A 12176-nucleotide genomic window follows, 5' to 3' on the forward strand; every position below is an offset into this window, starting at 1 on the left:
CTCAATCATTTGGGTGTTTCACCGGATGAGGTAACAATCTAGCATCTTTTTACGACATTTAAAGAAACTCAAGTAGGCGTAGGTATGGAAGTCAAAAATAAAATAAAATTGAATCGTCCACCCCTGAACTCAAGCTCTAAAACTTGATTTGCTTGTTTAATTTGTTCAAGGCTAGATAATTGATGAATCAAACCGGACTTTTTTTAAATCAGATAATGGCAATTGGGGATGGAGAAAATGACATAGAGATGCTGGAACTGGCCTCGTTGGGAGTTGCTATGAGCAATGGTGCAGAAAAGACAAAGGCCGTGGCTGATGTGATAGGTGTGAGCAACGACCAAGACGGTGTTGCGGATGCCATCTACCGCTACGCCTTTTGAGATTTTACCACCATATTTAATTACAAGATACACAAAATTAAATTTTTGAGGTTAAGTAGGCATTATTCTTCTTCTTATAGATGAAAATCTTGTCTCATTTACCCACCTTTTGAAGGAAAATGATTCATTGCAGAGTCTCTTGTTGTTCTGTTCAAGTTCGTTATTCTTAATTTCTTTCATTCGTGTGCCAGTAGCCTAATAACACAAAAAAAATGTTGCGGCTCTCATATGAACAAGTCCAACTCATCATGTATTTGTACAATTTGATCTCATATAGCTGCAGTGACATTAGTTAACATAAAACCTTGTAAAATAGTCCTCGCGTCCATGATAACAAGAGGTAGCTTTCGCTGCTAGGCTCCGAAATTTTTTACGAATGACTGTTGGTTCTTGGAGTGGCTTAAAATATACAGTGTGTAATCCGACCAATTGGTGAACAAGTTCTAAAACTAAGATTAGTGCCACGACGACCAATGCAGAAAAACTGGTGTAAGTATAAAACCATTCCAAACGATTTCTTAAAAGTGATGTAAGATTCAAACCTAATTGGTGTCAAGTTACACGAATCTTGTTGCTATAAACTTTGTTGACAAATATAGTACAAATACTTTGCAACACAGCTAGATTCTATATAGACTATGAATTGATCAGATCAATTATAGTAATAGGGGACCAAGAATGCAGTCTTTTCTTTATCTGCATGGAAGAGCATGAAGCTTCAGCCTCTGTAGAGGCCTGACGGATCTGCGTTTTGCACAATCCATGGGTGCTCAAGAAGCTTGTGCAAGGCCAAACGTTGAGTAGACTCCTTAAGCAGCATCTGTATGGTCAGAAAGTGCGAAAATCAGAATTCACTCTTCAAATGCACAAAAGCTTAAGAGAGATTTACAAGGTATGAGAGAGTAGGAACCTGGCTAATCAGGTCTTTTGCAGATGAAGACACAATAGGTTTGGAAGGGAACTTGAGATCCACTTGAACAATCCTGCAGCATTTGTAGAACAAGAAAAAAAATTCTTTAATGTACGTTACCACAACATCATACTAATCTTATCCTAAGCTTTAAAAACAGGCTGTTACCTTTTGTATGTCTCTGAATGCTCCCTGGCCTCAAACGGAGGAACACCGTAGAGAAACTCATAGCAGAGAATTCCTAGACTCCATATATCGACACTTGCATCGTGTTCCACACTTTCCACTGTAACTCCAAAAGCAAAAAAGAGTCAGTTAGCTGGGAGCAGACGTCTCTGATTTAAAAACACACTGGAGAGGTTTTACGTACCCATCTCAGGTGGAAGGTAATCCAAAGTCCCACACATAGTCCGTCTACGGTTGAATGTATGAACTGACCATCCAAAATCTGCAATCTTGAGCTCACCCTGATAGTATATATATCCATGAATACATAAACAGTTAAGCTAACTTCAATAACATGGCATTGATGGAAAATGAGAAGCAGCAAAGATGTGTTACCTGAGCACCAATCAATAGATTTTCTGGCTTTATATCTCTGTGTATTACGTGCTTTCCATGGCAATAGATGAGGGCTCTTGCCAATGACGCAACATACTGTTACAACAAAATTAAAGGGTATGAGCTCGTACTAGTCTACAAGAAGTGTAAATAGAAAAGACTACAGAGATTCAGAGGCAAGGGTTAAGGTAAATATCACTAGTACTCACAGTTGCTGCTCGACGTTCGCTGAAGTACTTGCATTTTTGAAGCTCCTTGTAAAGCTCACCTCTAGCAGCATACTCTAAAATCAAGTAAACCCTTTTCTGCAACAAAAGGTATTCGAGAAACTGTTATTATCACAGAGACAAACATTGTAATGTCAACAAGTAAGAATCTTAAAATTCACACAAAACACAGCACAACACCTGATCATAGAAGTAACCATAGAGCCTTAGAATATTGGGATGCCTAAGATGAGACTGAATCTCAACTTCCCTACGAAGCTGGTGCTCAACTTGTGACTGTTGAAGCTGCGTCTTAAAAAGAACCTTTAAAGCCACAATGTGATTGCTCTGTTTCAAATATGCGCATATAAGAAGAAGAAAGACATCAAATCACAAACAATCATCTCCAAACAAATCTTTCTGTGAATAACTCAAAAAACAACAACAACATTGATTGTAAAAAAGAGACACAAACACTAACCCGCTTCTCTCTTGCTATATAAACATGGCCAAACTTCCCTCTACCAAGAGGCTTCCCAACGTCGAAATCGCTTGTAGTCCATCTCTTTTGTGCAGCCTCTATTGCCTCCTGACACAATAATCACAAAGATACAATCCAATTCCACCCTCAGATAACACTTAAAAACAATCATAAGAAACCAAATCTGTCTTTTGTTAACCTAAAATTGAATACTCTAGAAATTGAAATTTCCAGAAACGAAGATCTCTATTCTTTCAAATCCAATTCTTATCAGGAATCAAAAGATATGTCGATAAAATCAAAAACTCCCTAAACCCTAATCCTCGGATTTGTCAATGAATCTAAAGATCTCACAGTAAAACAAGGCTAACTCCACAACCGTGAATTGAAATTTCTCGAAATCTCCCCAACAATAATTCTTTCTCAAATTAAACAGAGAATATCGAATTCAAACGAAACGAAGATTTATTTCTGAAAAAATCAAACAACCCAATCGAGAATCCCAAACACAAACGAACAAGGAAGCAACACAAGAGATATATAAAGAACAAATCCCTAAAATTGAAACATATTCGGCAAAAGAACAAAAAAAAANAAAAAAAAAAAAAAAAAAAAAAAAAGGGAATCAATGAGATCAAGAAGAAGTAAATTTTTCTTACGTTTTGCTGCGTGTCTGTAGAAGTCCCCATGGAAAGAGATCGATTGAGCCAAGATAGCGAGAGAGAATCAAGAAGAAAGAGGAAGAGAAGAGAGAGAGAGAGAGAGCAATTATACAAAAGAGAGATTTGGATTTGGGATCCAATGGAGAAATTTAAAAAGGAGGGCTGACAATATACAAAACGTAAACCAGCGAAGCACCAACGGTCGAATCCAAAGACTGCCACGTGTTGATTAATCTGCATCGAAGTTTTTTTTTTATTTTCAAAATTTTCTACTACAGGCCCATATTTTAAGCCCATGGTTTAGCAGGCTGACCTTCTCATCCTGCAGCTAAATTAATTATTTAAAAATAATACTATATTTTCTTTTCAAAATCCAACCCTTATTTTTTTGACACTTTCAGGATAAACTATTCCAACTTCACAATCACAATGATAATACAATCACCAGAAGCCCAGATAAGTAAGTAGCCCAATACGCTTCAAGATAATAGAACGATTGAGATTTAATTCGAAAATGAACAAGCACGTGTCAATACCTCCCCCGAAGTAGCTCCATGCAGAGCTGACACGCCCGCGTAACACTCTTCTCTATTGCCTCATCGTTCGCCACGTTTCTTGTTTCGCTTCTCCCTTATAATTCGTTACACCACAACAAATCACAAATCACCAAAGATACAAACACAAAAACATAACTCTATACAATTCACAATTTCTTCACAAGATCGACTCAGAGAACAAAAAGAATAAAGAAACAAAAAAAAATGGCGGATCATCATCAACAGCACCATCAGCAGACGCAACAACCAATAATGAAGAGTCTCGACGACTCATCACCATCGACACGACAAATAGTGAGATTCCTAACGGCAGCGACGATCGGCCTTTCACTTCTGGTGCTCTCGGGACTGACACTAACCGGAACCGTGATCGGTTTGATCGTAGCGACGCCCCTGATGGTTCTGTTCAGCCCGGTGTTGGTTCCCGCGGTGATAACGATGGGGCTTTTGACGGTGGGATTCTTATTCTCTGGTGGTTGTGGGGTGGCAGCAGCGTCGGCTTTGACGTGGATCTATAGGTACGTTACCGGAAAACACCCGATGGGAGCGGATAAAGTGGATTACGCGAGGATGAGGATAACGGAGAAAGCGAAAGAGTTTGGACATTTTGCGCATCCGCAAACACACCAAACCACAACAACTTAATCATTAAGAGTTTTATAATGATATGAATCTTGATGTTATATTATGTTTTATGATTACCCTACGTATGTTTTTTTGGTACTGTTCGTGGCCTTTTTTTTTTTTTTGAAAAGATGTAATGTGAACTGTTCTTTTTATTCCATATAATTTTATATTTGTGACGTAATCTATCTTTTATTGGCTGATCGGTATTACTTCTTATTCTCATTATATTACAGTTTTGAGGTTCTTTGTTGAGCATGCATATTTATTTGGTTACATCTCTTCCAGTATATATATTTTTAATTCATCTAACGGAATAAGTTTCTATCCTTACGTAATACTCTTCTTTATGAAATGTCAATCAAACACTTTTTTTCTCTTGGTTTTTCGTTTAAGCTTTTCTCTCTTTGCACATAATACTCCAATGAATTATTACTACATATCTTGTAATTGAGGACCTTTATATGAGCATAAATAAGCTTGCATTCAAATTGTTCACCCACGCTGAGGACTCAGGAGGACAATATTCACTGCTTGTCTTGGGTACAATGCAATATATTTCAGAACAGTTCTACTTTGGAACGAAATCATACATTGACGATTATTCATGTTTTATTTTTGGGTTTTACCGCTTTGTCAATCTAATCTTGGAGATCACTCGGCTGATGAGTATAACATTCATTACTTGTTGTAGTTGTGCCAACCACGTGACCCATTCGCATATGATTCTTAGCTGTGTTGCATAGTGATTGGTCTCGATTTTCACATGTTGCATAGTGATTTTGGTCACTTTTTATATATGAAAACTAATCAACTACAGTCTACAACGATCTAAACACTTCTTCTTTCTTTTTTCATTATTCTTGAACAATTGCATTCGTTTCTTGCTATCTTTTAAATTTATATTTTACAGTATTTTAATTTCATATAAAATCTAATAATATAAATGGAAATATACAATCCTACTTTGTTGGAAATATATAATATATATTATTATAATACAATATAAGTTATTCAGTGAATACAATATACATTATAATAATATAGTCTAATTAGTACTCCCTCTCCCGTAAAATTTGATGTTTTGTGATATTTTTATGTTCCATAAATATTGATTTTCTACCACTTTTAGTTAATTAATATTAAAATTTTGTAAACTCCAAAAAATAATCATTAATTTTTAAAAAAAATTTGAATAGTCATTGATCTATAATATATAATACTTTTTTTACAAAGCAACAATAATGTATTTAAAGTTAATAATCATTATTTCTTAATTGTGTAAAAACTATCAAACATTAATCTTTAAGGGACAAAGAGTAGTAATTTCACTTGAAATTGGTTTTATAATTGTTGTTCAACTTTGTCACTTTACAAAATGGGATTTTATGTTTCTTTTAAAATCCTTTGAATCTCTACAAGTTATTGATTTTGGGGTTAGACCATATATCATACCGCAGCCTTAAACTTCCGGAATCGTTTAGAAGATCTTTTTTTTTTCGTGATCGATCAATCATCTCGTGACTTATTTTAGTTTTATAAATAGTTTATGGATAAGAGAACTGAGAACGATCATTATGATAGCTTGTGATAATCATTGCTTATCCATGATCAGACCCTTGTGAGTGAAGCAAAAGTTGATAAATTCAGACTTAATTATTATTTAATAGCCACGAACCAAAAGTTATCCTTTAATAAAAGTTTGGTGAGATTTAGATGATTTGTTCCCAGAACCCTATCTGATTATGGTCGTACATTGCTTTTTCTTATATTCAGAATAATCAAGTTGCCGTTTGTTTAATGGTCTGACTAGTAACAATTATGTATCCTAATTTTGTGAACCATTCCACGTGGGATAGATAAGTTCCCCTTAATGGATAACCTTTACTCAAACAATTAAAGAAAAGAAAAACAAATGGAAGAGAAACAATCAAGTGGATCTCGGAGCAGTGGAACCCTTAATTCGATATTGGAACATGGACCAAACGTTGTCCGAGTTGCTTGTTGCCTTTCCGATCCGAGCAAAGTCATTCTCCTTGTCTGATTTGTAGTATATATTTAGGATCAGTTTTGGGGAAATGAATAGTATGCTACACGAAAGTGACTCGTTACAAAGCTAACCACACAGACCACAACTACTGATTACAGTAACGATTGGACAATATTTGCAGACAAGACAAAATGTCCCAAATAGAGTTTTACATGATGACTTCAGTCTGTCTAGCTATACGCCGGAAATATTAGTTTAGAAAAGGGAAAAAAAATACAAGAAAAAACCCACAAAAACCTCGTTCGGCCTAAACCAATATGTTAATTGTGTTTTATTTGCTATTGTTGGTTTATTTTGTTGTTTATTAATGTTGTATAAACATAATATGTAGATATTTCTGCCACATACCGTAATCTCCACATTTCAATTAAATATATACTGCGTTACATAATTTTTACTACAGATATTTTTGATAGACACTCCACTCACGATAGACTATTCTCACATCAACTTGTTCTTGAATAAGAAAATGATGAAAAGTTTGTAAAGATTCACGACACGACATATATAACTAAATTATCATATTCTCTTAATGAGTTTTATTTTTGTTCAGAAAATAATTTATCAAAGATTATCCAGCCTCTGGAAAGTGTATTGATGTAATTTCTAAATTTTTAGGTTATGTAAAAACAAAGAAAAAAATGTCTTATGTACAAATTTTCAGCTTTGTTTCTCAAATTTTTTTCCTTATTATTTAGTTCCTTCATTGTTTTTCTTTTCTTCTAATGCTCATTATTGTTCATCATATGTAAGTTGTTAAAAAGATGATAAAATTACTTTGAGAATAATAATTCAATAAAAATAAAAAATGAGGATTTTTAATAAAAATTAATAGTTAATTTTAATAGCTTATAATTTTAAGTTTGTATCATTTAACTTCCAAAATTATTTTGGTAGATTCCGCTAAAATAACTTACGAAATTTATAAAAATTCCACACATGTTTTATTTTCAGGTGAATTTAGCCGTAAATTTTTTAATATCTAATAAAAATCTAAATAATAACTTGTGTGGAGCCTTGTGGTCTAGTGGTGAGGAGATATGTTTTACGACGTTAATACGTTTCACATTCTATTGCAATTGCTTAAAGTCATTAAATCACCACCGTGGCAAAAATGTTTAAAAGTATCTAAACAAAAATAAATTAATAAGAATAGAAAAATATATAAATGAGGAGTTTTTAGAAATGTCTATAAGAACATAATAGGTATATATCCTATATACTTTTAGTAATTTAGTTAATAAAAAATAAAAAAATGTTATAATTAAAAGATTTTTTTTTAATTTGTATTTTAAGAAACTCACATCCGTTTATAGCGTTGGAGGTGGTATTAGTTTAGATACCCTGACTTATAAAAATACTCTCTCCGTTTTAAAATATAAGATGTTTTGGAGAAGTTTGTTGTTTCATAATATATGATGCTTTCAAATTTTAATGTAACTTTTAGATTAGTTTAGTATTTTATATTATGCAGTACTGTTTCTGATTGGTTGAACTTGTTAAAAGTAAAAACTTCTTAATCTGTGTGCTTTGCTTAAAACATCCTATATTTTGAAACGGAGGGAGTATCAAATAATAATTTAAAGAGTAAACAAAAAAATAAAGTAACAAACGAACATAATAAGCACATATTTCTCCACGTGTCGTAATCTTGACATTGAGTTTATTAATAGTAACCGTACGGTTTGTGGATAGGGTCAAGATTTTCATAACTTTACCGTGGTTAAGATTGACCCAACCATAGTTAAAAGACAAAGCAGTTTATAACTCAAAGACAAACCTCTCCCATATTCTAGACTCACTAACAAATTCACAACAACAAACAAAAAAAAAAATGATGATCGGAGAAAATAATTATAAGCGGCCACATCCGACCATCCATATCCCTCAATGGGACTCAATCAACGATCCAACATGCACAATCTCTTCACCATTCTCTAACGGCGTTAACGATCACCCACACTCTCCGTCACCGTTTCTCGACTCCTTCACTTCTCTCTACCGTTACCTCCCGTCAAACGAGTTAACGAACGATTCAGACGAGTCATCACTCACCGACGAGTTTCACATGTACGAGTTCAAGATCCGACGATGCGCGAGAAGCCGATCTCATGACTGGACTGAGTGTCCGTTCGCTCATCCCGGAGAGAAAGCACGACGGAGAGATCCGAGGAAGTTTCATTACTCCGGCACCGCTTGTCCTGAGTTTCGTAAAGGGAGTTGTAGGAGAGGTGACTCGTGTGAGTTCGCTCACGGTGTTTTCGAGTGTTGGCTTCATCCTTCTCGTTACCGTACTCAGCCGTGTAAAGACGGAACGAGTTGCCGGAGAAGAATCTGTTTCTTCGCTCATACGACGGAGCAGTTACGTGTTTTGCCTTGTTCCTTAGATCCAGATCTTGGTGGATTCTTCTCTTCGAAATCAGGCTTAGCTACTTCTCCGACTTCGACCCTCGGATCTCCACATTCGGAATCTCCGCCGCTTTCTCCGAGCACCGGTGAACTCATTGCGTCGATGAGGAAGATGCAGTTGAACGGAGGTGGTTCGTGGAGTTCGCCGATGAGATCTGGACTTAGGTTACCTTTTTCGTCGTCTTTGCGTCCGATTCAAGCGCCGACGTGGCCGAGAATTAGGGAGTTTGAGATCTGGGAGAGTGAACGTGAAGAAGAAGCTCCGGCGATGGAGTTTGTGGAATCTGGGAAAGAACTGAGAGCCAAGATGTACGCGAAACTCAGTCGAGAAAACTCACTCGGTTGAGTTAACCCGGTTCTGTTAACCGAGTCTATGATGATGTGGCAGTTCTATCCAGTTTGACTCGACTATTTTATTTTTGTGAATATTTGGAGAGTTTTTTAGTTGGGTAGATAAATGACGTGGCAAATCAATCTTATCGTCGTTTTGTAACTGATACTTGGGAGGCCTTTCTACAATTTGTTTGGCATTTTCGTATTTTACTTATTTTGTTTTCTTTTGCCATTGGTTTTATTTTGTTGTGTATTAGTGTTATGTCATTTTGTAATTAGTTCTAAATGTATTTGGATTTTTGCAAATTTGTTTTATTTCGTCTATGTACAAAATTGTAAAGTAGACAAAAATATTCAACAACAAATGAGAGAGAAAATAAGACCAAGAAATTTTTAAACCTAATTCTAGTGGTATATTATATCTTATTCTGAATATAGCTAAGCTATTTTTAGAGTAAAAATAGAATAGTAGGTTAGAAATGATAAAAAGTTTAAAAATAGCTCGAGTTTTAAGGGGATTAGTAGTATTATTTTAGGCCTGGATTAATATACACAGTCAAATAGACAAAAATATTCAACAAAGAATGAGAGAAAATAGGTCAGTTAAGCACTTGTACTTGTACATTATTTACTGTTAAATACTGTATAAGACTTTTTACACAATATCTAACTCTAATAGATGTAGTAAGACTTAGCGTTTAGATTTTAAAAGATTAATTGTTAATTTGCACAAAAATTTTGAATTTACTCGTACTAAAAACCACTAAATTCAGGATTACGAATCATCAACCCAACAAAACGTAATTCAACTATCAGTTTCACTAACACTAAAGGAAACAGAGCGGGCGTAGAAACCAATTGAGGGTTGAACGTTACTCATCAGACAAACTACTTTTGCATTTGCCAATAAACCACAGCTGATATGGTCTTTTTTGGTTTCATCAAACTATAAAGTCCCTTTTGGGAAATGGAATGGTAAGTTCCAGTATCAACAGAAGTTAATGATGTAACTTTTATTGAAGAGGGGACTCTCTCGGGTCCGTACTGAACCATGGAGTATCCAAGTTTAAAGAGGGTTTAATGTTTTTTTGGTAGGGGGCAATGAGACAGATTACAAAGGGCCCTCATTTCCTTTCAATAGTCTATCATTCTTCCTCTCAGTATAGCCTCCGCCTTACGCACTTCTTTCACCGGTCCAATCACAAATATCTGCACCAAACCCATTTCCACAAAACACTACCTTATTACATCTTTTGGTTCCACCAATCTCTCATTTATAGCAAAACATTGGAACTATGATGAGATCACGTGCCCCAATGGAATAAGACTAACCTTGTCAGGTGGACCCTTTGCCCCTCCAATTAGAATTTCCGCGCTGCTAGACGAAAAAAATCACTCGTATTATATGACAGTCAGATATCAAATGTCTTGTTAGCACTACTAGAACATGAACGAAATGGTTTCTATACTTGCAAGCTTCCTTAATGGCGAGAATTGATGATCCTTTCCTTCCAATCACACGTCCCATCTTTCCTGGTGGAACATCAAGCACTGACAGGATCTCTTCTTCGAGACATTCATCTTCTGACTTCAGGTTATCTGCAATACTCAAAAAGTCCAACTACAATCAGTAAACCAATGGAAGCTAACATCACTAGTCTATTTATCTTTCTGTCTATAGATTTTTATATATCTTCACTGACTTCAGAGAGTAACCTAGTTCTGTCCTGAACTACATTCTTAATGTACGCACAAACCTGGAATTGGAGGAACAGCCGGCCAATCAGCAAAATCAGCATCCTTCATGCAGCAGAGACAGCGACAGTACAACGCACCACGAACAGCTAGATGCCATAGTGACCGCTGAGTTAGTTTTCCCATCATTTTGTGATAGAGATACAGAAGAAAGCGGACATCATCGGCAGCTGCGCGGATCATAAGCTCAGTCATTGGCCTGTATGTCCAAAACTTTGGGTCCTAAATTTGAAAGATTAAGGCAACACAAACAACTCATTATCTATTCCGGAAGCATAATTTCAGTTTAAACACTAGCAAAGATATAGTAGAAATGTAATGAACCTGGCGCATGAGCACACGAACTTCTTCTTTCTCTTCATAGGATATGCCTAAACCGAATAAACAAAAGCCAAGTGATTGATTCACCACCACATGATAGGGAAAATGTCAATATCACTTTTCAAGGTGCAAGATATGAACCAGAACAAGAAGTTCCATAAAGCAGGCTCTATAGATAAGGTCGAACTTGCATAAACATTTGCTCAGCTGAAATCAGTATATTCACGCCCAGAACAAGATGCCGCGAGGATTAAATATTTAAAGTAAATCATAAATAAAAACTAACATGATAGTATAAAATGTACCGCAGTAACGTGGATCAGCAAGGAGTGAAACAAACGATATGTAATCATCTAGAGGTCTTCTCCTGCCTTCTTGCTCTTCTATCAGAGAATAAGCAATCTATGAACCAGAAAATAGTATAAGAAAATCAGGACCAAGGTTACTTAGACAGGAAATAGTCTAAGGCAAGAGATTTTTTCGCGTCACACAGAAGAGCGTACCTGAGTGTCCACAACATTGTGCAACCTTATCCCAAACTGAAAGTATAAGGCCTATAGTACCGAAAAATAATTAAAGCGACGTTGTCATGAATTATAAATATGTCATGAACACAATACCAAGTAAACAAAAATAGTTCAGACACCTCACTGTCACGTTTGCAATCATGAATAACTTTTGTGATGTAATTAGACTCGAGTGCAGGCTTACAGGCTTTCATAAGCACCTCGCCACCTTCGATGACATCAACCAAGTATATTGCATTAGAGAATGCAATCTGCCAAGACAAGAATCTTCAGTTAGAATTATAAACTACCAAAACATCATTGAACAAATAATCTAAAATTCTAGTTAAAAGGGGTCATACCTGCATGATACAAAGTTTTCCATGTCGACAGAGGTCAACACCCTCACAGTCAAAACCAA

General features: G+C 35.6%; 6 protein-coding genes across 7 annotated transcripts in view; 3 read left to right on the forward strand and 3 right to left on the reverse strand.

Annotated features, from left to right (window-relative positions):
• Nucleotides 1-535, forward strand: part of LOC104714055 — a 5162-nt gene extending 4627 nt beyond the window's left edge. The window contains exons 12-13 of the mRNA XM_010431299.2: nucleotides 1-30; nucleotides 213-535. The exon at nucleotides 1-30 is cut by the window's left edge and continues 25 nt beyond it. Of these exons, the coding sequence (XP_010429601.1) occupies nucleotides 1-30; nucleotides 213-380 (198 nt within the window). The 3' untranslated portion in view covers nucleotides 381-535. The remainder of the gene's footprint in view (nucleotides 31-212) is intronic.
• On the reverse strand, nucleotides 857-3440 carry LOC104714057 (serine/threonine-protein kinase Aurora-2-like). The gene is made up of 9 exons (XM_010431301.2): nucleotides 3198-3440; nucleotides 2539-2646; nucleotides 2259-2405; nucleotides 2061-2156; nucleotides 1852-1947; nucleotides 1661-1757; nucleotides 1459-1576; nucleotides 1291-1363; nucleotides 857-1200 (listed from the first exon to the last, which is right to left on the reverse strand). The coding sequence occupies exons 1-9, from the start codon at nucleotides 3438-3440 to the stop codon at nucleotides 1099-1101; spliced, it is 1080 nt and encodes a 359-aa protein (XP_010429603.2). The 3' UTR covers nucleotides 857-1098.
• Nucleotides 3791-4584, forward strand: LOC104714056 (oleosin 14.9 kDa-like). The gene has a single exon (XM_010431300.2). The coding sequence runs from the start codon at nucleotides 3962-3964 to the stop codon at nucleotides 4400-4402; it is 441 nt and encodes a 146-aa protein (XP_010429602.1). The 5' UTR covers nucleotides 3791-3961; the 3' UTR covers nucleotides 4403-4584.
• Nucleotides 8214-9538, forward strand: LOC104714058 (zinc finger CCCH domain-containing protein 23-like). Its single transcript, XM_010431302.1, has one exon. It carries the CDS (start codon nucleotides 8266-8268, stop codon nucleotides 9184-9186), a length of 921 nt encoding a protein of 306 aa, XP_010429604.1. The 5' UTR covers nucleotides 8214-8265; the 3' UTR covers nucleotides 9187-9538.
• Nucleotides 10082-12176, reverse strand: part of LOC104714061 — a 6249-nt gene continuing 4154 nt past the window's right edge. Inside the window, exons 6-10 of one of the 2 annotated variants that reach the window (XM_010431305.2) lie at nucleotides 11253-11299; nucleotides 10931-11150; nucleotides 10643-10772; nucleotides 10506-10548; nucleotides 10082-10382 (exon numbers count right to left, since the gene is read on the reverse strand). In XM_010431305.2, coding sequence (XP_010429607.1) covers nucleotides 10308-10382; nucleotides 10506-10548; nucleotides 10643-10772; nucleotides 10931-11150; nucleotides 11253-11299 — 515 coding nt within the window. In that variant the 3' untranslated portion in view covers nucleotides 10082-10307. Of the gene's footprint in view, nucleotides 10383-10505; nucleotides 10552-10642; nucleotides 10773-10930; nucleotides 11151-11252; nucleotides 11300-12176 lie in introns of both variants that reach the window. The other variant, XM_010431304.2, reaches the window with a different exon arrangement.
• LOC104714060 (piRNA biogenesis protein EXD1-like) lies at nucleotides 11404-12170 on the reverse strand. Its single transcript, XM_010431303.2, has 5 exons — nucleotides 12118-12170; nucleotides 11896-12027; nucleotides 11753-11803; nucleotides 11555-11651; nucleotides 11404-11456 (listed from the first exon to the last, which is right to left on the reverse strand). The coding sequence occupies exons 1-5, from the start codon at nucleotides 12121-12123 to the stop codon at nucleotides 11419-11421; spliced, it is 324 nt and encodes a 107-aa protein (XP_010429605.1). The 5' UTR covers nucleotides 12124-12170; the 3' UTR covers nucleotides 11404-11418.

The sequence above is a fragment of the Camelina sativa genome, chromosome 9 (genome assembly GCF_000633955.1).
Source record: "Camelina sativa cultivar DH55 chromosome 9, Cs, whole genome shotgun sequence".
Taxonomy (NCBI): domain Eukaryota; kingdom Viridiplantae; phylum Streptophyta; class Magnoliopsida; order Brassicales; family Brassicaceae; genus Camelina; species Camelina sativa.

What these genes read in the sequence shown, in the direction of transcription:
- LOC104714057 (XM_010431301.2), bottom strand. Translation starts at nt 3,440, where the DNA reads ATGCAGATTAATCAACACGTGGCAGTCTTTGGATTCGACCGTTGGTGC. An exon ending in ATATAGCAAGAGAGAAGCGG is followed by an intron (nt 2,406 to 2,538) that starts GTTAGTGTTTGT and finishes TATTTGAAACAG; the next exon opens with AGCAATCACATTGTGGCTTT. An exon ending in CATTCAGAGACATACAAAAG is followed by an intron (nt 1,364 to 1,458) that starts GTAACAGCCTGT and finishes CAAATGCTGCAG; the next exon opens with GATTGTTCAAGTGGATCTCA.
- LOC104714056 (XM_010431300.2), top strand. Translation starts at nt 3,962, where the DNA reads ATGGCGGATCATCATCAACAGCACCATCAGCAGACGCAACAACCAATA.
- LOC104714058 (XM_010431302.1), top strand. Translation starts at nt 8,266, where the DNA reads ATGATGATCGGAGAAAATAATTATAAGCGGCCACATCCGACCATCCAT.
- LOC104714060 (XM_010431303.2), bottom strand. An exon ending in ACAATGTTGTGGACACTCAG is followed by an intron (nt 11,652 to 11,752) that starts GTACGCTCTTCT and finishes TCTGGTTCATAG; the next exon opens with ATTGCTTATTCTCTGATAGA. An exon ending in TGCTGATCCACGTTACTGCG is followed by an intron (nt 11,457 to 11,554) that starts GTACATTTTATA and finishes TACTGATTTCAG; the next exon opens with CTGAGCAAATGTTTATGCAA.